Here is a 22,765-nt window from a genome sequence, read left to right on the forward strand (position 1 = left end):
ATTTTTTTGTCCATTAAAATAACATAAAATTGATCAGAAATACAGTGTTGACATTGTTCATGTTGTAAATGACTATTCTAGCTGGAAACGGCAGATTTTGTATGGAATATCTACATAGGCGTACAGAGGCCCATTATCAGCAACCATCACTCCTGTGTTCCAATGGCACGTTGTGTGAGTTAATCCAAGTTTATAATTTTAAAAGGATAATTGATCATTAGGAAACCCTTTTGGAAATATGTTATCACAGATGAAAACTGTTGTGATGATTAAAGAAGCAATAAAACTGGCCTTCTTTAGACGAGTTGAGTATCTGGAGCATCAATATTTGTGGGTTTGATTACAGGCTCAAAATGGCCAGAAACAAAGGACTTTCTTCTGAAACTCATCAGTCTATTCTTGTTCTGAGAAATTAAGGCTATTTCATATGAGAAATTGCCAAGAAACGGAAGATCTCGTACAACGCTTTGTACTACTCCCTTCACAGAACAGCGCAAACTGGCTCTAACTAGAATAGAAAGGAGTGGGAGGCCCTGGTGCACAACTGAGCAAGAGGACAAGTACATTAGAGTGTCTAGTTTGAGAAACAGACGCCTCAAGTCCTCAACTGGTAGCTTTATTAAATAGTACCTGCAAAACACCAGTCTCAACAGTGAAGAGGCGACTCCGGGATGCTGGCCTTCTAGGCAGAGTTGCAAAGAAAAAAACATATCTCACACTGGTCAGTAAAAATAAAAAATTAAGATGGGCAAAAGAACACAGACACTGGACAGAGGAAGATTTGAAAAAAGTGTTATTGACAGACGAATCTAAGTCTGAGGTGTTCGAATCACAAAGAACATTCGTGAGACGCAGAAAAAATGCTGGAGATGCTGGAGGGAGGAGTGCTTGACACCATCTGTCAAGCATGGTGGACACAATGGGATGGTCTGGGAGTGCTTTGGTGGTGGTAAGTGGGAGATTTGTACAGGGTAAAAGGGATCTTGAAGAAGGAAGGCTATCACTCCATTTTGCAACGCCATGCCATACCCTGTGGACGGCGCTTAATTGGAGCCAATTTCCTCCTACAACAGGACAATGACCCAAAGAACAACTCCAAACTTTACAATAACTATTTAGGGAAGAAGCAGTCAGCTGGTGTTCTGTCTATAATGGAGTGGCCAGCACAGTCACCGGATCTCAACCCTACTGAGCTTTTGTGGGAGCAGCTTGACCGTATGGTACATAAGAAGTGCCCATCAAGTCAATCCAATTTGTGGGAGATGCTTCAGGAAGCATGGGATTACCTCAACAAATTGACAACTAGAATGCCAAAGGTCTGTATAAGGCTGTAATTGCTGCAAATGGAGGACTCTTTGACGAAAGCAAAGTTTGAAGGACACATTATTTCAATTAAAAATCCTTATTTATAATGACTATATCTCCTATTAATTTTGACACTGATTTCCTGTATGTTTTCATGAAAAACAAGGACATCTCTAATTTACACCAAACTTTTGAACGGTAGTGTATTTGGGAACTCCTTCAAGACTGTTGGAAAAGCATTCCAGGTGAAGCTGGTTGAGAGAATGCCAAGAGTGTACAAAGCTGTCATCAAATCAAAATCATATACACATATTTAGCAGATGTTATTGCTTGTGTTCCTAGCTCCAACAGTGCCGTAATATCTAACAATTCACAACAATATAAACAAATCTAAAAGTAAAATAATGGAATTAAGAAATATATAAATCTTAGGATGAGGAACCTAAAATATATTTTGATTTGTTTAACACTTTTTTTGGTTACTACATGATTCCATATGTGCTATTTCATAGTGTTGATATCTTCACTATTATTCTACAATGTAGAAAATAGTAAAAATAAAGAAAAACCTTTGAATGAGTAGGTGTGTCAACATTTTTGACTGGTACTGTATGTGTGTGTGTGTACATACATACATACATCTGTGAATCACTAGGCACAGGAAGAGGAGAGATGAGCTGAGTGTCATAAGAGAATACCAAGAGCCTCTTCAGAGCTAACTACTGTCTATCGTGTCCTAGCAACAAGCCCTTACCGCAGTCCAACACTGCTATCTGTCTATTCTACAGTAACTATTGACGGTATCAATTATACTCTATCAGCCTATTACACTGGATCTATTCAGCCCCCTACACACACACATCCCACTAGCTGTTGTCTTTTCCTTTAATCTCCAACCATGGTACCTTCTCAGCATCCTGTTCGAAGAGGCGGAGCTGGAAACACTGGTCCAGCTGGAGTTTCCTGATGTGCCAGGCCTGGTGGAGGTGTTGTCGTGTGCTGTGGAGTTTGTCCAGCAGGGTGGCGACGCGTGGCACCAGCCCCTGGGTGTCAGCGTTACACACACCGCTGGCGTTAGAGTTCCTGTACGACTCACTGCTCTGGATACGCTGCAGCAACCTGGGAGAGAGGACGCAACGTGAAATAACACACACACACACACACCACCACCAGCAGTGTAAAATTAGCCTCACCATCAGTCTGAGTGAGCGTGTGTGTGCGTGCGTGCGTGTGTGTGTGCGTAGCCTACCTCTGTCCCTCCGTATCCAGTTCCTCTATAGGGGCTTTGATGACCTTCTTCTTCAGCGTGGCGTGTTCCTCTATCATGCGCCGCGCCCCGTCCAGGTCCGTGGGGAAGTCTTTCCTCGCCACCACCTCCTGCATCTCCTCCAGCCTCGACAACATGTGACCCGCGTGCCCCGTAAACTCCTCAAACGCAACACGCACCTGGAAAAGAACCAAGACACTGTATGGATTGATTGATAAATTGATTGATTGACTTGTGGTTGTATTACTGACTAAGAGATCTAAAGTGTGTGTTTACGTCAGTGTTTTTTGGTTTTTGCAAACCATTGATTGATTAATTGATTGACTGGTCGTACCTCGATCCACTCGTCATGGTTGTATTCTAGACTTCCCTCGAAGTCAGAGGTCAGCTGGGAGGGGTCAACCACCTTAGATAGACCCTCCAACGACACCATGGTGGTCTAGAGAGAGATGGAGAGGGGGAAGAGGAGGAATGGTAAAGAGGGAAGAGAGGAAAGGGAAGAGAGGGAGGGATAGAGAAGGCTTTAAATCAATTCTAACAACATCATCACAGCCTTTTGGTTGTGTTTAAGTTCAACGCCCACGCCGTGCTCACTGGGTCAGTGACACACAGCAATAATGATGATTCAGACACTCAGATAGACACATTTGATTGGCTATGACAAAAAGGGACAGAGGGTCATCTCTCTCGGTCTCGTTCTCCCTCACCTTGATTAAGTCTGCTGATTTTATATTGCGTTTTTGGGGACATTTAGAAAATTACTTTTACCCCCGAAAAGGTAAAATGTCTGTACAGATTGAGAAATATGGGAGAGATTGTTTCCGTTCTCAAGTGATTTATGTTGACAAGATAATACCAGCCCACACAGCAAGGTTAACACCCACACTCTGTGTCAGATTGAAGGATAGACAGAGGATGAAGAGAGAGACCTGACAAAGCCTTGCGTGGGCAAGATTAGCGAAAGAAAGAAATAACAGAAAGAAAAGACAGACAGACAGACAGACAAAGAGAGAGAGAGAAAAAAAAAAGCTGAGAACCCCTCTAAAACCACAGAAAGGCAGACAGAAAGAGTAAAGCACAATTCTAAGGGTTCTCTTCTATTGACAAGTCCAGGTAAGAATACATCAGCCATCTCCTATAGAAGACTGTTCCATCTGTTAAAGGTAAGAATGCATTGGTTCATCTCTCCATCTTTCTCTCTATCCCCTCCATCTCCTATAGAAGACTGTTCTATCTGTTAATGGTAAGAATGCATTGGTTCATCTCTCCATCTTTCTCTCTATCCCCTCCATCTCCTATAGAAGACTGTTCTATCTGTTAATGGAATGTTCCAATGTTTTAAAAGCATAACCCAGATTTGGATGGAAAAGTTATTTTCACTGAGCAAAATGTGGCGCTGAAAAACACACATGTACATATTACCTCACTGACCTCGACTAGCCTGCACCTCCGACTCCTGTACTGGATATAGCCTCGTTGTTTTTTTTATTTATTGTGTTACTTTTTCTTACTTTATTTGACTAGTTACTTTTTTTTTTAAGTGGCATTGTTGGTTAAGGGCTTGTAAGTAAACATTTCACAGTAAGGAGTACTTGTTGTATTCGGCATGTGACAAATAGCATTTGATTTGACACACATTGGCCTCGCGCACACAGCAGGGAAAAGAGAACGGGTGGTGTTGAATGGCGTGTGTTCTGCCCTATGGCGACTGGCTGACAGAGTGACACACGGCTTTATACACCATCAACCAATCAATAAAGCCCCCTGAGACAACCCAATACCACAGCAGTGCTCTAACAGGGTGGCTGTGTGGAGGGCTGTGTGTGTGTGTGTCAACTTAATACAACATCAAAAGTAGCACTCCACACAGCCCAGACACGGCAAATAAAACCAGCAAATAAATCTAATCTAATAACCTTTTCAACACTATTACAGGTCATTAAGCCTAAATTAAAACAAGCAGAGCTCCATACAATATCCCATTGTGATTCTAAATCACAAATTTAAAACAGCAAAGAGTATAATAATCAGTACACCACAAAGTCACAGTCAAAACAGACCATTTTGTTGTTGGGTTTGTTACATTTCAGCAAAGTCACAGTCAAAACAGACCATTTTGTTGTTGGGTTTGTTACGTTTCAGCAAAGTCACAGTCAAAACAGACCATTTTGTTGTTGGGTTTGTTACGTTTCAGCAAAGTCACAGTCAAAACAGACCATTTTGTTGTTGGGTTTGTTACATTTCAGCAAAGTCACAGTCAAGACATACCATATTGTTGTTGGGTTTGTTACGTTTCAGCAAAGTCACAGTCAAGACATACCATATTGTTGTTGGGTTTGTTACGTTTCAGCAAAGTCACAGTCAAGACATACCATATTGTTGTTGGGTTTGTTACATTTCAGCAAAGTCACAGTCAAAACATACCATATTGTTGTTGGGTTTGTTACGTTTCAGCAAAGTTACAGTCAAAACATACCATTTTGTTGTTGGGTTTGTTACGTTTCAGCAAAGTCACAGTCAAAACATACCATATTGTTGTTGGGTTTGTTACATTTCAGCAAAGTCACAGTCAAAACATACCATATTGTTGTTGGGTTTGTTACATTTCAGCAAAGTCACAGTCAAAACATACCATTTTGTTGTTGGGTTTGTTACGTTTCAGCAAAGTCACAGTCAAAACATACCATTTTGTTGTTGGGTTTGTTACGTTTCAGCAAAGTCACAGTCAAAACATACCATATTGTTGTTGGGTTTGTTACATTTCAGCAAAGTCACAGTCAAGACATACCATTTTGTTGTTGGGTTTGTTACGTTTCAGCAAAGTCACAGTCAAAACATACCATATTGTTGTTGGGTTTGTTACATTTCAGCAAAGTCACAGTCAAGACATACCATATTGTTGTTGGGTTTGTTACATTTCAGCAAAGTCACAGGCATGAAATTGCAATGAATGCAGTGACATGGTACAGTATAGTACAGTAAAGGACAGTATAGTATAATACAGTATAGTACAGTACAACATAGTATAGGACAGTATAGTATAATACAGTATAGTACAGTACAGCATAGTATATATAGGACAGTATAGTATAGTACAGTACAACATATTATATATAGGACAGTATAGTATAGTACAGTACAACATAGTATATATAGGACAGTATAGTATAGTACAGTACAACATAGTATATATAGGACAGTATAGTATAGTACAGTACAACATAGTATATATAGGACAGTATAGTATAGTACAGTACAACATAGTATATATAGGACAGTATAGTATAGTACAGTACAACATAGTATATATAGGACAGTATAGTATAGTACAGTACAACATAGTATATATAGGACAGTATAGTATAGTACAGTACAACATAGTATATATAGGACAGTATAGTATAGTACAGTACAACATAGTATATATAGGACAGTATAGTATAGTACAGTACAACATAGTATATATAGGACAGTATAGTATAGTACAGTACAACATAGTATATATAGGACAGTATAGTATAGTACAGTACAACATATTATATATAGGACAGTATAGTATAGTACAGTACAACATAGTATATATAGGACAGTATAGTATAGTACAGTACAACATAGTATATATAGGACAGTATAGTATAGTACAGTACAACATATTATATATAGGACAGTATAGTATAGTACAGTACAACATAGTATATATAGGACAGTATAGTATAGTACAGTATAGTACAGTACAACATAGTATATATAGGACAGTATAGTATAGTACAGTACAACATAGTATATATAGGACAGTATAGTATAGTACAGTACAGAACAGTATATTATAGTTAGGGTTGCAAAGCTACTGATAATTTACCAGTCATGGAATCTTCTATAATTTTGGTCATCTATGTTAATTTACACTTGAATAACTTTAAAACATGTATTCATATATAGTATACATGTTTTATATATGTGAGTTTCTAGTGGATCGACCATATGGTTCAAGAGAAAATATCCTAACGAATGAAAAAGCATCTAATCAACAATGACATCACTCTTCCAACGATTTACTTTTTTCACAACTGCCACCAATTTGGGGCCAAAACATTTACAACTAAAAAATATTGACAACGTAAAATAAATCATGCTGAAACCCTCATATTAAAACACCAATGGTATTCACTAAGTTTATGGTATATATTTAACGTTTTAAAGCTTTGTCATTCTACTGTATATTTTAAAATCACCTCATTATATATTTGACATTTGATAAGGCCACACAGGGGGCCAGAGATCATTACAGACAGACGCCTGGGATAATCTGAAGAACCCAAAAGGGCCACTAGATGTGTTGATGAAATACATCAAATCCTTGAAAGTTACAACTATTCTGCTAGTTTACTGGTAAACTTTGAAAGTTTCCAGTAACACAACCTCCCTTTGCAAACCTAAGTACAGAACACTATAGTATAGTACAATAAAAGCAAAATGTTACCTCAAATTCAAACTTGGAGCTGCCGAAGTTGGTGCGTTGTTTCTGCCAGAAGTTGTCTGGTTTGATGATGAGCGCTATGTGTATACAGCAGGGGAACGACTCCTGGAGGATCTTCAGTAGAGATTTGATACTGTCCCATTTACTGCCTCGCATGTCTACTATGACTGTGAAGCCATGCTGGATCACCTCCTCACTGGACCGAGGGGGGGGAGGAGGAGGAGGAGGAGGAGGGAGAAGCAAGGTGGTAGCGAAGGAGTGAGAGTGGATGGTATGGCAAGATAAGGAGGAGTGAGGAGAGCGTGGGAGGGAGAGAGAAGGTAGGAGGGGGAGAGGTGGTAGCGAAAGAGTGAGAGGGTGAGAAAGGGGAGGGGGTAGAGAAAGAGGGAGGATGGTGAGTGGGAGGTAGAGAAAGCGGGAAGGGAGGAGGGAGAGAGAGAATCAAAACAAACCATGAGATGGTGATGACGCATTTTCTGTACTGTGAGAAGCACAGAGTACGCACTACGAATTCACACACACACACACACCCACCCACCCAAACCCACATACAGAATGATAAATCACAAAAACCTACAGTGATTTCCATCCAGATTGGAAGAAAAATCAATAATGACCAAAAGGAAGCAAAAAAATAGACTCAATCCATCATCAGCATCAAGACTGTAGTTCAACTAAGATTCTCCCCACAGCATCACACATCTCCTGCATGGCTAGTAATAAACACTGCATCTAGTTATCTCTCTCTCTCTCTCTCTATTCCCTCTGTCTCTATTCCCCCTCTTTCTCTTCTCTCGTTCTCTATTCCCTCTCTCTCTCTCTATTCCCTCTGTCTCTATTCCCCTTCTTTCTCTTCTCTCGTTCTCTATTCCCTCGCTCTCTCTCTCTATTCCCCCTATTTCTCTTCTCTCGTTCTCTATTCCCTCTCTCTCTCTATTCCCTCTCTCTCTCTATTCCCTCTCTCTCACTCTATTCCTCCTCTCCCTCCCTCACGGCTGACCTCAACACTCAGACCCAGAGAGTTTCATATCTCAAGAGAATACACACAATTCCTCTCTACTTCACTCACTCTCTTTCTAGAGCCATCCTTTATCTCCCTTAATCCATTATTCCTCTCTCAATTCCATATTCCCTCCTAACACAAGCTTTCTGGATTCCTTCCCTTTCTATCCAGCCTTCCCTCCTTTCTTTCTAATGCCTGTCTGTCAGCAACTCTGACTCCCACTACACTGAGCAGAGTGAGAGAGGAGAGGAGAGAGGAGAGAGGAGAGGAGAGGAGAGATGAGAGAGGAGAGAGGAAAGAGGGGAGAGGAGAGGAGAAGAGAGAGCAGAGAGGAAAGGAGAGGAGAGAGGATCGAGGAGAGAAGAGAGGATCGAGGAGAGGAGAGAGGAGAGGAGAGAGAGGGGAAAGAGGAGTGAGAAGAGGAGAAGAGAGAGCAGAGAGGAGAGGAGAGGAGAGAGGAGAGGAGAGAGGAGAGAGGAGAGAGGAGAGAGGAGAGGAGAGGAGAGAGGAAAGAGGAGAGAAAAGAGAAGAGAGAGCAGAGAGGAGAGGAGAGGAGAGAGGATCGAGGAGAGGAGAGAGGAGAGGAGAGAGAGGGGAATCACAAATAAGGTAACAGAGACAAAGTGGGGAGCGAGAGATCTAGATTTTATCTACATAAGAGAGGGAGAGAGTAGAAGAAGCGTTAAAATAGTTTTTGTAAAGAGAGACGTACCTAGGAGAGAGCAGCAGCGTACAGACCTAATCATCCACAGCTATCATCACAACTACTGAGCTGATCGAGCAACCTCTGCGAGGCCTCTGCGACACTCTGTTGTATTCAAACACACACACACACTCCTCCCTCTGTGTTTTAATCCCTTGCTCTCTCCCACTCCATGTTCCACTCACTCTCGGCCCTCCCTCACTCCCTCCTTTTCCTTTGGACCCTCCCTCACGCCAACTCTCCATCCCGCTCACCAGCCTCCCTCACTCCGACTCTCCATCTCTCCAACCATTGATCTCTCCATCTATTAATTTCTCTTTCTCTCTAGCCATTGGTCACTCGCCATCCAATGGTCTCTCTCTCCATCCATTGGTCACTCAATTCATTTCTCTCTCGCTCTACCCATGGGTATCTCTCCATCCAATGGTCTCTCTCTCCATCCATTTGCATCTCTATCTATTCATTTCTCTCTCTCCATCCATTTGTCTCTCTCTCTATTCATATCTCTCTCCATCCATTTGTCTCTCTCTCTATTCATGTCTCTCTCCATCCATTTGTCTCTCTCTATCCATTTGTCTCTCTCATCTATTAATTTGTCTCTCTCCATCCATTTGTCTCTCTCTATTAATTTGTCTCTCTCCATCCATTTGTCTCTCTCATCTATTAATTTGTCTCTCTCCATCCATTTGTCTCTCTCTATTAATTTGTCTCTCCATCCATTTGTCTCTCTCTATTCATATCTCTCTCCATCCATTTGTCTCTCTCATCTATTAATTTGTCTCTCTCCATCCATTTGTCTCTCTCTATTAATTTGTCTCTCCATCCATTTGTCTCTCTCTATTCATATCTCTCTCCATCCATTTGTCTCTCTTTCCATCCATTTGTCTCTCTCTCTATTAATTTGTCTCTCTCTTTTCGTGTCTCTCTCTCCATCCTTGTGTCTCTCTCCATCCATTGGTCTCTCTCTCCATCCATTTGTCTCTCTCTCCATCCATTTGTCTCTCTCTCTATTAATTTGCCTCTCTCTCCATCCATTTGTCTCTCTCTCTATTAATTTGTCTCTCTCTCCATCCATCTGTCTCTCTCCATCCATGTGTCTCTCTCTCCATCCATTTATCTCTCTCTCAAACCATGTGTCTATCTCTCCATCCATTTGTCTCTCTCTCTATTAATTTGTCTCTCTCTCCATCCATTTCTCTCTCTCTCTGTTAATTTGTCTCTCTCTCCATCCATCTGTCTCTCTCCATCCATTTGTCTCTCTCTTTTCATGTCTCTCTCTCCATCCATGTGTTTCTCTCTCCATCCATTTGTCTCTCTCTCTATTAATTTGTCTCTCTCTCCATCCATCTGTCTCTCTCCATCCATTTGTCTCTCTCTCCATCCATCTGTCTCTCTCTTTTCATGTCTCTCTCTCCATCCATTTGTCTCTCTTTATCCATTTGTCTCTCTCTATTCATTTGGCTCTCTGTCTACTTATTTGTCTCTCTCTCTCTCTATTCATTTGTCTCTCTCTTTATCCATTTGTCTCTCTCTATTCATTTGTCTCTCTCTCTATTCATTTGTCTCTCTCTCTATTCATTTGTCTCTCTCTCTACTTATTTGTCTCTCTCTCTCTCTCTCCATCCATGTGTCTCTCTCTATTCATTTGTATCTCTCTCTCTACTTGTCTCTCTCTCCATCCATTTGTATCTCTATTCATTTGTCTCTCCCTCTCTCTACTTATTTGTCTCTCTCTCCATCCATTTGTCTCTCTCTATTCGTGTCTCTCTATTTATTTGTCTCTCTCTCTCTATTTATTTGTCTCTCTCTCTCTCTCTCTATTTATTTGTCTCTCTCTCTATTTATTTGTCTCTCTCCATCCATTTGTCTCTCTCTCTATTCATATCTCTCTCCATCCATTTGTCTCTCTCTCTATTCATGTCTCTCTCCATCCATTTGTCTCTCTCTATCCATTTGTCTCTCTCATCTATTAATTTGTCTCTCTCCATCCATTTGTCTCTCTCTATTAATTTGTCTCTCTCCATCCATTTGTCTCTCTCATCTATTAATTTGTCTCTCTCCATCCATTTGTCTCTCTCTATTAATTTGTCTCTCCATCCATTTGTCTCTCTCTATTCATATCTCTCTCCATCCATTTGTCTCTCTCATCTATTAATTTGTCTCTCTCCATCCATTTGTCTCTCTCTATTAATTTGTCTCTCCATCCATTTGTCTCTCTCTATTCATATCTCTCTCCATCCATTTGTCTCTCTTTCCATCCATTTGTCTCTCTCTCTATTAATTTGTCTCTCTCTTTTCGTGTCTCTCTCTCCATCCTTGTGTCTCTCTCCATCCATTGGTCTCTCTCTCCATCCATTTGTCTCTCTCTCCATCCATTTGTCTCTCTCTCTATTAATTTGCCTCTCTCTCCATCCATTTGTCTCTCTCTCTATTAATTTGTCTCTCTCTCCATCCATCTGTCTCTCTCCATCCATGTGTCTCTCTCTCCATCCATTTATCTCTCTCTCAAACCATGTGTCTATCTCTCCATCCATTTGTCTCTCTCTCTATTAATTTGTCTCTCTCTCCATCCATTTCTCTCTCTCTCTGTTAATTTGTCTCTCTCTCCATCCATCTGTCTCTCTCCATCCATTTGTCTCTCTCTTTTCATGTCTCTCTCTCCATCCATGTGTTTCTCTCTCCATCCATTTGTCTCTCTCTCTATTAATTTGTCTCTCTCTCCATCCATCTGTCTCTCTCCATCCATTTGTCTCTCTCTCCATCCATCTGTCTCTCTCTTTTCATGTCTCTCTCTCCATCCATTTGTCTCTCTTTATCCATTTGTCTCTCTCTATTCATTTGGCTCTCTGTCTACTTATTTGTCTCTCTCTCTCTCTATTCATTTGTCTCTCTCTTTATCCATTTGTCTCTCTCTATTCATTTGTCTCTCTCTCTATTCATTTGTCTCTCTCTCTATTCATTTGTCTCTCTCTCTACTTATTTGTCTCTCTCTCTCTCTCTCCATCCATGTGTCTCTCTCTATTCATTTGTATCTCTCTCTCTACTTGTCTCTCTCTCCATCCATTTGTATCTCTATTCATTTGTCTCTCCCTCTCTCTACTTATTTGTCTCTCTCTCCATCCATTTGTCTCTCTCTATTCGTGTCTCTCTATTTATTTGTCTCTCTCTCTCTATTTATTTGTCTCTCTCTCTCTCTCTCTATTTATTTGTCTCTCTCTCTATTTATTTGTCTCTCTCTATCCATTTGTCTCTCTCTCTCTCCATTTATTTCTCTCGCTCTCTCAATTTATTTTCCTCTCTCTCTCTATTCATTTGTCTCTCTCTTTATCCATCGGTCTCTCTCCATCCATTTGTCTCTCTCTATTCATTTGTCTCTCTCTCCATCCATTTGTCTCTCTCTCTCTCCATTTATTTATCTCGCTCTCTCAATTTATTTTCCTCTCTCTCTCTATTCATTTGTCTCTCTCTTTATCCATCTGTCTCTCTCCATCCATTTGTCTCTCTCTATTCATTTGTCTCTCTCTCCATCCATTTGTCTCTCTCTCCATTCATTTGTCTCTCTCTCCATCCATTTGTCTCTCTCTCCATTCATTTGTCTCTCTCTCTATTCATTTGTCTCTCTCTCCATCCATTTGTCTCTCTCTCTCTATTTATTTGTCTCTCTCTCTCTATTTATTTGTCTCTCTCTCTCCATTTGTCTCTCTCTATCCATTTGTCTCTCACTCTCTCCATTTATTTATCTCGCTCTCTCAATTTATTTTCCTCTCTCTCTCTATTCATGTGTCTCTCTCTCCATCCATTTGTCTCTCTCTCCATCCATTTGTCTCTCTCCATCCATGTGTCTCTCTCTCCATTCATGTGTCTCTCTCTCCATCCATGTGTCTCTCTCTCCATCCATGTGTCTCTCTCTCCATCCATTTGTTTCTCTCTCCATCCATTTGTCTCTCTCTATTAATTTGTCTCTCTCTCCATCCATCTGTCTCTCTCCATCCATTTGTCTCTCTCTCCATCCGTTTGTCTCTCTCTCTATTCATTTGTCTCTCTCTCTATTAATTTGTCTCTCCATCCATCCATTTGTCTCTCTCTATTAATGTGTCTCTCCATCCATCCATTTGTCTCTCTCTCCATCCATCTGTCTCTCTCCATCCATTTGTCTCTCTCTCTATTAATTTGTCTCTCTCTCCATCCATTTGTCTCTCTCTATTAATGTGTCTCTCCATCCATCCATTTGTCTCTCTCTCCATCCATCTGTCTCTCTCCATCCATTTGTCTCTCCATCCATCCATTTGCCTCTCTCTCTATTCATTTGTCTCTCTCTCCATCCATCTGTCTCTCTCCATCCATTTGTCTCTCTCCATCCATTTGTCTCTCTCTCCATCCATCTGTCTCTCTCCATCCATTTGTCTCTCTCTCTATTAATTTGTCTCTCCATCCATCCATTTGTCTCTCTCTCCATCCATTTGTCTCACTCCATCCATTCATGTCTCTCCTCTCTATTAATTTGTCATCCATTTGTCTCTCTCTCTGTCTCTCTCCATCCATTTGTCTCACTCCATCCATTTGTCTCTTTCTTTTCATGTCTCTCTCTCCATCCATTTGTCTCTCTTTATCCATTTGTCTCGCTCTATTCATTTGTCTCTATTTATTTGTCTCTCTCTTTATCCATTTGTCTCTCTCTATTCATTTGTCTCTCTCTCCATTCATTTGTCTCTCTCTCTATTCATTTGTCTCTCTCTCTATTCATTTGTCTCTCTCTCTACTTATTTGTCTCTCTCTCTCTCCATTCATTTGTCTCTCTATTCATTTGTCTCTCTCTCTCTCTACTTATTTGTCTCTCTCTCCATCCATTTGTCTCTCTCTATTCGTGTCTCTCTCTCCATCCATTTGTCTCTGTCACTTATTTGTCTCGCTCTCTCTCTCTCTTTTCATTTGTCTCTCTCTCTCTCTACTTATTTGTCTCTCTCACTTATTTGTCTCTCTCTCTACTTATTTGTCTCTCTCTCTCTCTCTCTCTCCATCCATGTGTCTCTCTCTATTCATTTGTCTCTCTCTCCATCCATTTGTCTCTCTACTTATTTGTCTCTTTCTCCATCCATTTGTCTCTCTCTCTATCCATTTGTCTCTCTCTCCATCCATTGGTCTCTTTCTCCATCCATTTGTCTCTCTCTCCATCCATTTGTCTCTCTCCATCTATTTGTCTCTCTCTCCATCCATTTGTCTCTCTCTCCATCCATTTGTCTCTCTCTCCATCCATTTGTCTCTCTCTCCATCCAGTTGTCTCTCTCTCCATCCATGTGTCTCTTTCTCCATCCATTTGTCTCTCTCTCCATCCAGTTGTCTCTCTCTCCATCCATGTGTCTCTTTCTCCATCCATTTGTCTCTCTCTCCATCCATTTGTCTCGCTCTATTTATTTGTCTCTCTCTCTCTCTATTTATTTGTCTCTCTCTCTCTCTCTCTCTCCATTTGTCTCTCTCTATCCATTTGTCTCTCTCTCTCCATTCATTTCCCTCGCTCTCTCAATTTATTTTCCTCTCTCTCTCCATTCATTTGTCTTTCTCTATCCATTTGTCTCACTCTCCATTCATTTGTCTCTCTCTATATATTTGTCTCTCTCTCCATTCATTTGTCTCTCTCTCCATTCATTTGTCTCTCTCTATATATTTGTCTCTCTCTCCATTCATTTGTCTCTCTCTCTATATTTGTCTCTCTCTCCATTCATTTGTCTCTCTCTATATATTTGTCTCTTTCTCCATTCATTTGTGTGTCTCTCTCTCTATCCATGTGTGTCTCTCTCTCTATTTATTTGTCTCTCTCTCCATCCATTTGTCTCTCTCTCCATCCATTTGTCTCTCTCTCCATCCATGTGTCTCTCTCTCCATCCATGTGTCTCTCTCTCCATCCATTTGTCTCTCTCTCTATTAATTTGTCTCTCTCCATTCATTTGTCTCTCTTTCTCCATTAATTTGTGTGTCTCTCTCTCCATCCATGTGTCTCTCTCTCCATCCATTTGTCTCTCTCTCTATCCATTTGTCTCTCTCTCTCTCCATTGGTCTCTTTCTCCATCCATGTGTCTCTCTCTCCATCCATTTGTCTCTCTCTCTATCCATTTGTCTCTCTCTCTATCCATTTGTCTCTCTCTCCATCCATTTGTCTCTCTCTCTATCCATGTGTCTCTCTCTCCATCCATGTGTCTCTCTCTCCATCCATTTGTCTCTCTCTCTATCCATTTGTCTCTCTCTCCATCCATTTGTCTCTCTCTCTATCCATGTGTCTCTCTCTCCATCCATTTGTCTCTCTCTCCATCCATTTGTCTCTCTCTCTATTCATTTGTCTCTCTCTATCCATTTGTCTCCCTCTCTAACCATTGGTCTCTCTCCATCCATTTCTCTCTCTCCATCCATTTGTCTCTCTCTCCATCCATTTTTCTCTCTCTCTCTCTCTCTCTCTATGAATTTGTGTGTCTCACTCTATCCATTTGTCTCTCAATTAATTTGTCTCTCTCTCGCTCTCTTCAGTTCTCTCTCTCGCTCTCTTCAGTTCTCTCTCTCAATTCATTTGCCTCTCTCTCTCGCAATTCATTTGCCTCTCTCTCTCGCAATTCGTTTGCCTCTCTCTCTCGCAATTCGTTTGCCTCTCTCTCTCGCAATTCATTTGCCTCTCTCTCTCTCAATTCATTTGCCTCTCTCTCTCGCAATTCATTTGCCTCTCTCTCTCGCAATTCATTTGCCTCTCTCTCTCTCAATTCATGTGCCTCTCTCTCTCGCAATTAATTTGCCTCTCTCTCTCTCAATTCATTTGCCGCTCTCTCTCTCAATTCATTTGCCTCTCTCTCTCCATTCATTTGCCTCTCTCTCTCTCAATTCATTTCCTCTCTCTCAATTCATTTACCTCTCTCTCTCAATTCATTTTCCTCTCTTTCCATTGATTTGCCTCACTCTCTCAATTCATTTTCATCTCTCTATCCATTTGTCTCCATCTCTCCATCCATTTGTCTCTCGCACTCAAATAATTTGCCTCTCCCTCTCAATTCATTTGCCTCTCTCTCGCTCAATTCATTTGCATCCCTCTCTCGCTCAATTCATTTGCATCTCTCTCTCAATTCATTTGCCTCTCTCTCTCAATTAACTTTACTCTCCCTCTATTCATTTTACTCTCCCTCTATTCATGTCTCTCTCTCTCTATCCATGTGTCTCTCTATTTATCCATTTGTCGCTCTCTTTATCCATTGGTCTCTCTCTATTCATTTTACACTCCCTCTATTCATGTCTCTATCCATTGTCTCTCTCTCTATTCATTTTACTCTCCATCTATTCATTTTACTCTCCCTCTATTCATGTCTCTCTCTCTCTATTAATTTTACTCTCCATCTATTCATTTTACTCTCCCTCTATTCATGTCTCTCTCCATCAATTCATTTTACTCTCCCTCTATTCATGTCTCTCTCCATCTATTCATTTTACTCTCCATCTATTCATTTTACTCTCCCTCTATTCATGTCTCTCTCCCTCTATTCATTTGGCTCTCTCTCTATCCATGTGTCTCTCTCTCTATCCATGTGTCTCTCTCTTTATCCATTTGTCACTCTCTTTATCCATTGGTCTCTCTCTCCATCGATCTCTCTCCATCCATTGGTCTCTCTCCATCCATTGGTCTCTCTCTCTATCCATTTGTCTCTCTCTCCATCGATCTCTCTCCATCCATTTGTCTCTCTCTCTATCCATTGGTCTCTCTCTATTCATTTTACTCTCCCTCTATTCATGTCTCTATCCATTTGTCACTCTCTCTATTCATTTGTCTCTCTCTCCATCCATTTCTCTCCCTCTATTAATTTGTCTCTCTCTCTATTCATTTTACTCTCCCTCTATTAATTTGTCTCTCTCGCCCTCTATTCTTTTGTTTCTCCATCGATCTCTCTCCATCCATTTGTCTCTCTCTCCATCCATTTCTCTCTCCATCCATTGGTCTCGCTCTCCATCCATTTTACTCTCCCTCTATTAATTTGTCTCTCTCTCTATTCATTTTACTCTCCCTCTATTAATTTGTCTCTCTCGCCCTCTATTCTTTTGTCTCTCCATCGATCTCTCTCTCCATCCATTTATCTCACTCTCTTCATCCACTTGTCTCTCTCGCTCTCTATCCATTTGTCTCTCGCTCTCTTCATCCACTTGTCTCGCTCTCTCTCTTCATCCATTTGTCTCTCGCTCCCTCTATCCATTTGTCTCTCGCTGCCTCTATCCATTTGTCTCTCGCTGCCTCTATCCATTTGTCTCTCGCTGCCTCTATCCATTTGTCTCTCGCTGCCTCTATCCATTTGTCTCTCGCTGCCTCTATCCATTTGTCTCTCGCTCCCTCTATCCATTTGTCTCCTGCTGCCTCTATCCATTTGTCTCTCGCTCCCTCTATCCATTTGTCTCTCGCTGCCTCTATCCATTTGTCTCTCGCTGCCTCTATCCATTTGTCTCTCGCTGCCTCTATCCATTTGTCTCTCGCTCCCTCTATCCATTTGTCTCTCGCTGCCTCTATCCATTTGTCTCTCGCTGCCTCTATCCATTTGTCTCTCGCTGCCTCTATCCATTTGTCTCTCGCTGCCTCTATCCATTTGTCTCTCGCTGCCTCTATCCATTTGTCTCTCGCTCCCTCCATCCATTTGTCTCTCGCTGCCTCTATCCATTTGTCTCTCGCTGCCTCTATCCATTTGTCTCTCGCTGCCTCTATCCATTTGTCTCTCGCTGCCTCTATCCATTTGTCTCTCGCTGCCTCCATCCATTTGTCTCTCGCTGCCTCTATCCATTTGTCTCTCGCTCCCTCCATCCATTTGTCTCTCGCTGCCTCCATCCATTTGTCTCTCGCTGCCTCCATCCATTTGTCTCTCGCTGCCTCTATCCATTTGTCTCTCGCTGCCTCTATCCATTTGTCTCTCGCTGCCTCTATCCATTTGTCTCTCGCTGCCTCTATCCATTTGTCTCTCGCTCCCTCCATCCATTTGTCTCTCGCTGCCTCTATCCATTTGTCTCTCGCTGCCTCTATCCATTTGTCTCTCGCTGCCTCTATCCATTTGTCTCTCGCTCCCTCCATCCATTTGTCTCTCGCTGCCTCCATCCATTTGTCTCTCGCTGCCTCCATCCATTTGTCTCTCGCTGCCTCCATCCATTTGTCTCTCGCTGCCTCCATCCATTTGTCTCTCGCTGCCTCTATCCACTTGTCTCTCGCTGCCTCCATCCATGTGTCTCTCGCTGCCTCCATCCATGTGTCTCTCGCTGCCTCCATCCATGTGTCTCTCGCTGCCTCTATCCATTTGTCTCTCGCTGCCTCTATCCATTTGTCTCTCGCTGCCTCTATCCATTTGTCTCTTGCTCCCTCTATCCATTTGTCTCTCGCTGCCTCTATCCATTTGTCTCTTGATCCCTCTATCCATTTGTCTCTCGCTGCCTCCATCCATTTGTCTCTCGCTGACTCTATCCATTTGTCTCTCGCTGCCTCTAACCATTTGTCTCTCGCTCCCTCTATCCATTTGTCTCTCGCTGCCTCTATCCATTTGTCTCTCGCTGCCTCTATCCATTTGTCTCTCGCTGCCTCTATCCATTTGTCTCTCGCTGCCTCTATCCATTTGTCTCTCGCTGCCTCTATCCATTTGTCTCTCGCTGCCTCTATCCATTTGTCTCTCGCTGCCTCTATCCATTTGTCTCTCGCTCCCTCTATCCATTTGTCTCTCGCTCCCTCTATCCATTTGTCTCTCGCTCCCTCTATCCATTTGTCTCTCGCTGCCTCTATCCATTTGTCTCTCGCTGCCTCCATCCATTTGTCTCTCGCTGCCTCCATCCATTTGTCTCTCGCTGCCTCTATCCATTTGTCTCTCGCTGCCTCTATCCATTTGTCTCTCGCTGCCTCTATCCATTTGTCTCTCGCTCCCTCTATCCATTTGTCTCTCGCTGCCTCTATCCATTTGTCTCTCGCTGCCTCCATCCATTTGTCTCTCGCTGCCTCTATCCATTTGTCTCTCGCTCCCTCCATCCATTTGTCTCTCGCTGCCTCTATCCATTTGTCTCTCGCGCCCTCCATCCATTTGTCTCTCGCTGCCTCCATCCATTTGTCTCTCGCTCCCTCCATCCATTTGTCTCTCGCTGCCTCTATCCATTTGTCTCTCGCTGCCTCTATCCATTTGTCTCTTACTGCCTCTATCCATTTGTCTCTCGCTCCCTCCATCCATTTGTCTCTCGCTGCCTCTATCCATTTGTCTCTCCCTGCCTCTATCCATTTGTCTCTCGCTCCCTCTATCCATTTGTCTCTCGCTGCCTCTATCCATTTGTCTCTCGCTGCCTCTATCCATTTGTCTCTCGCTGCCTCTATCCATTTGTCTCTCGCTGCCTCTATCCATTTGTCTCTATCCATTTGCCTCTCGCTGCCTCTATCCATTTGTCTCTCGCTGCCTCTATCCATTTGTCTCTCGCTGCCTCTATCCATGTGTCAGTGCCTCCATCCATTTGTCTCTCGCTGCCTCCATCCATTTGTCTCTCGCTGCCTCTATCCATTTGTCTCGCTGCATCTATCCATTTGTCTCTCGCTGCCTCTATCCATGTGTCAGTGCCTCCATCCATTTGTCTCTCGCTCCCTCTATCCATTTGTCTCTCGCTGCCTCTATCCATTTGTCTCTCGCTGCCTCTATCCATTTGTCTCTCGCTGCCTCTATCCATTTGTCTCTCGCTGCCTCTATCCATTTGTCTCTCGCTGCCTCTATCCATTTGTCTCTCGCTCCCTCTATCCATTTGTCTCTCGCTCCCTCTATCCATTTGTCTCTCGCTGCCTCTATCCATTTGTCTCTCGCTCCCTCTATCCATTTGTCTCTCGCTGCCTCTATCCATTTGTCTCTCGCTGCCCCTATCCATTTGTCTCTCGCTGCCCCTATCCATTTGTCTCTCGCTGCCTCTATCCATTTGACTCTCGCTGCCTCTATCCATTTGTCTCTCGCTGCCTCTATCCATTTGTCTCTCGCTGCCTCTATCCATTTGTCTCTCGCTGCCTCTATCCATTTGTCTCTCGCTGCCTCTATCCATTTGTCTCTCGCTCCCTCTATCCATTTGTCTCTCGCAGCCTCTATCCATTTGTCTCTCGCTGCCTCTATCCATTTGTCTCTCGCTGCCTCCATCCATTTGTCTCTCGCTGCCTCCATCCATTTGTCTCTCGCTGCCTCCATCCATTTGTCTCTCGCTGCCTCCATCCATTTGTCTCTCGCTGCCTCTATCCATTTGTCTCTCGCTCCCTCTATCCATTTGTCTCTCGCTGCCTCTATCCATTTGTCTCTCGCTGCCTCTATCCATTTGTCTCTCGCTGCCTCTATCCATTTGTCTCTCGCTGCCTCTATCCATTTGTCTCTCGCTGCCTCTATCCATTTGTCTCTCGCTGCCTCTATCCATTTGTCTCTCGCTGCCTCTATCCATTTGTCTCTCGCTGCCTCCATCCATTTGTCTCTCGCTGCCTCCATCCATTTGTCTCTCGCTGCCTCCATCCATTTGTCTCTCGCTGCCTCCATCCATTTGTCTCTCGCTGCCTCTATTCATTTGTCTCTCGCTGCCTCTATCCATGTGTCAGTGCCTCCATCCATGTGTCTGTCTCCAGTGACAGTGTGGAGGAAGGGTTCTTGGCAACACAGGAGCTGCGGCAGGTATTCTGGCCCACAATATATCTCTCTCCATTTTCATCCCCCCTCCCACTCTCTGATCTGAATCCAAGAGACTAAAACAACCATAGAAATACACACACAATACGTATGCATGCAGATACTGTACACTCAAACACGTACTTGGGGATGCCAGCAAGGTATGCTATGAGAGTTCGGAGGTCGTCAGCTCGTATTCTGTCGTGATTACTGCGTGATGGAAACGTTAATACTGGACCACCGCGTCTGTCTCTGCCCCCTGGAACACACCGGATAAAACAGTCAGCTTAGAGACTGAACACACACACGAAGAAACACAGGATGAAACAGTCAGCTTAGAGACTGAACACACCGGATAAAACAGTCAGCTTAGAGACTGAACACACACACACACAAAGAGACACAGGATAAAACAGTCAGCTTAGAGACTGAACACACCGGATAAAACAGTCAGCTTAGAGACTGAACACACCGGATACAACAGTCAGCTTAGAGACTGAACACACAGGATAAAACACTCAGTTTAGAGACTGAACACATGATAAAACAGTCAGCTTCGAGACTGAACACACAGAATAAAACAGTCAGCTTAGAGAGTGAACACACACGAAGAGACACAGGATAAAACAGTCAGCTTAGAGAGTGAACACACACACACACACACACACACACACACACACACACACAAAGAGACACAGCATAAAACAGTCAGCTTAGAGAGTGAACACACACACACGATAAAACATTCAGCTTAGAGCACAGTCCAGTGTATACGCACACGCACACACACACACACAAACCTCTGCCTCCTGGTGGAAATAGAGAGAAACACATGAGAGTTCATATATTCCCATGAGTATGATCGTAGCCATATGATAGCATTATCTCACTAACAGGTACTCAGAATGGCAGGGAAAACATCATTGTATAAGGAAGACTATGTAAAAAGCAATAGGCCTATACAGAAATATCAGTATTTCTATAGAAATCCAACAGTAATTTATTTGACTATGTTAATGTGTGTTAGGTTGACCTAGCAGTAGCTGGATAAACGAATCTATACATTCCTCAACATTTCTTCAAAATTCAATAGATTCCTCTTTCCTTCCTACACCACCCTCTTCCTTTTTTCCCCTCCCTCCTTTCAAAATAAATGACCTTATCAAAATGCATTATGGGAAATGGTTAAGACAGACAGTAACTCATCGCTATAGTAACCACTCTCTTCCTCTCTCTATTTCTCTCTTCTGTTCATTATGGTCCGTCTGTCAGTGACCTTGGCTACACACAGGGGGAGAATGGAGTCAGACAAAAGAGGAATGACACACACACACACACACACACACAAAATCAAAAACACACAAAGACATTTTCAACACTAAAATAGTTTAGAACTTGCAGATGAGGGGTCAAAGGTCAAGCGTATGGGGTCTGACCTCTCAGTAGCCACGGGTCACAGCTATAAACTCTCACAATCAGAGTGCATGTGTGTGTAGCTCCATGCCTGGTAGAGGTCAGTATGTGTAGCTCCATGCCTGGTAGAGGTCAGTGTGTGTAGCTCCATGCCTGGTAGAGTTCAGTGTGTGTAGCTCCATGCCTGGTAGAGTTCAGTGTGTGTAGCTCCATGCCTGGTAGAGGTCAGTGTGTGTAGCTCCATGCCTGGTAGAGGTCAGTGTGTGTAGCTCTATGCCTGGTAGAGGTCAGTGTGTGTAGCTGCATGCCTGGTAGAGGTCAGTGTGTGTAGCTCCATGCCTGGTAGAGGTCAGTGTGTGTAGCTGCATGCCTGGTAGAGGTCAGTGTGTGTAGCTCCATGCCTGGTAGAGGTCAGTGTGTGTAGCTGCATGCCTGGTAGAGGTCAGTGTGTGTAGCTGCATGCCTGGTAGAGGTCAGTGTGTGTAGCTGCATGCCTGGTAGAGGTCAGTGTGTGTAGCTGCATGCCTGGTAGAGGTCAGTGTGTGTAGCTGCATGCCTGGTAGAGGTCAGTGTGTGTAGTTGCATGCCTGGTAGAGGTCAGTGTGTGTAGCTGCATGCCTGGTAGAGGTCAGTGTGTGTAGCTCCATGCCTGGTAGAGGTCAGTGTGAGTAGCTCCATGCCTGGTAGAGGTCAGTGTGTGTAGCTGCATGCCTGGTAGAGGTCAGTGTGTGTAGCTGCATGCCTGGTAGAGGTCAGTGTGTGTAGCTGCATGCCTGGTAGAGGTCAGTGTGTGTAGCTCTATGCCTGGTAGAGGTCAGTGTGTGTAGCTGCATGCCTGGTAGAGGTCAGTGTGTGTAGCTCCATGCCTGGTAGAGGTCAGTGTGTGTAGCTGCATGCCTGGTAGAGGTCAGTGTGTGTAGCTCCATGCCTGGTAGAGGTCAGT

At 43.0% G+C, this 22,765-nt stretch overlaps 1 protein-coding gene across 1 annotated transcript in view; it reads right to left on the bottom strand.

Annotated features, from left to right (window-relative positions):
- Nucleotides 1–22,765, bottom strand: part of LOC139391619 (triple functional domain protein-like) — a 127,117-nt gene that overhangs the window by 56,255 nt on the left and 48,097 nt on the right. Inside the window, exons 4-8 of the mRNA XM_071138992.1 lie at nucleotides 20,554–20,668; nucleotides 7,053–7,245; nucleotides 2,907–3,011; nucleotides 2,555–2,751; nucleotides 2,211–2,424 (exon numbers count right to left, since the gene is read on the bottom strand). Coding sequence (XP_070995093.1) covers nucleotides 2,211–2,424; nucleotides 2,555–2,751; nucleotides 2,907–3,011; nucleotides 7,053–7,245; nucleotides 20,554–20,668 — 824 coding nt within the window. The remainder of the gene's footprint in view (nucleotides 1–2,210; nucleotides 2,425–2,554; nucleotides 2,752–2,906; nucleotides 3,012–7,052; nucleotides 7,246–20,553; nucleotides 20,669–22,765) is intronic.

This window comes from Oncorhynchus clarkii, chromosome 32, assembly GCF_045791955.1.
Source record: "Oncorhynchus clarkii lewisi isolate Uvic-CL-2024 chromosome 32, UVic_Ocla_1.0, whole genome shotgun sequence".
Classification (NCBI taxonomy): Eukaryota; Metazoa; Chordata; class Actinopteri; order Salmoniformes; family Salmonidae; genus Oncorhynchus; species Oncorhynchus clarkii.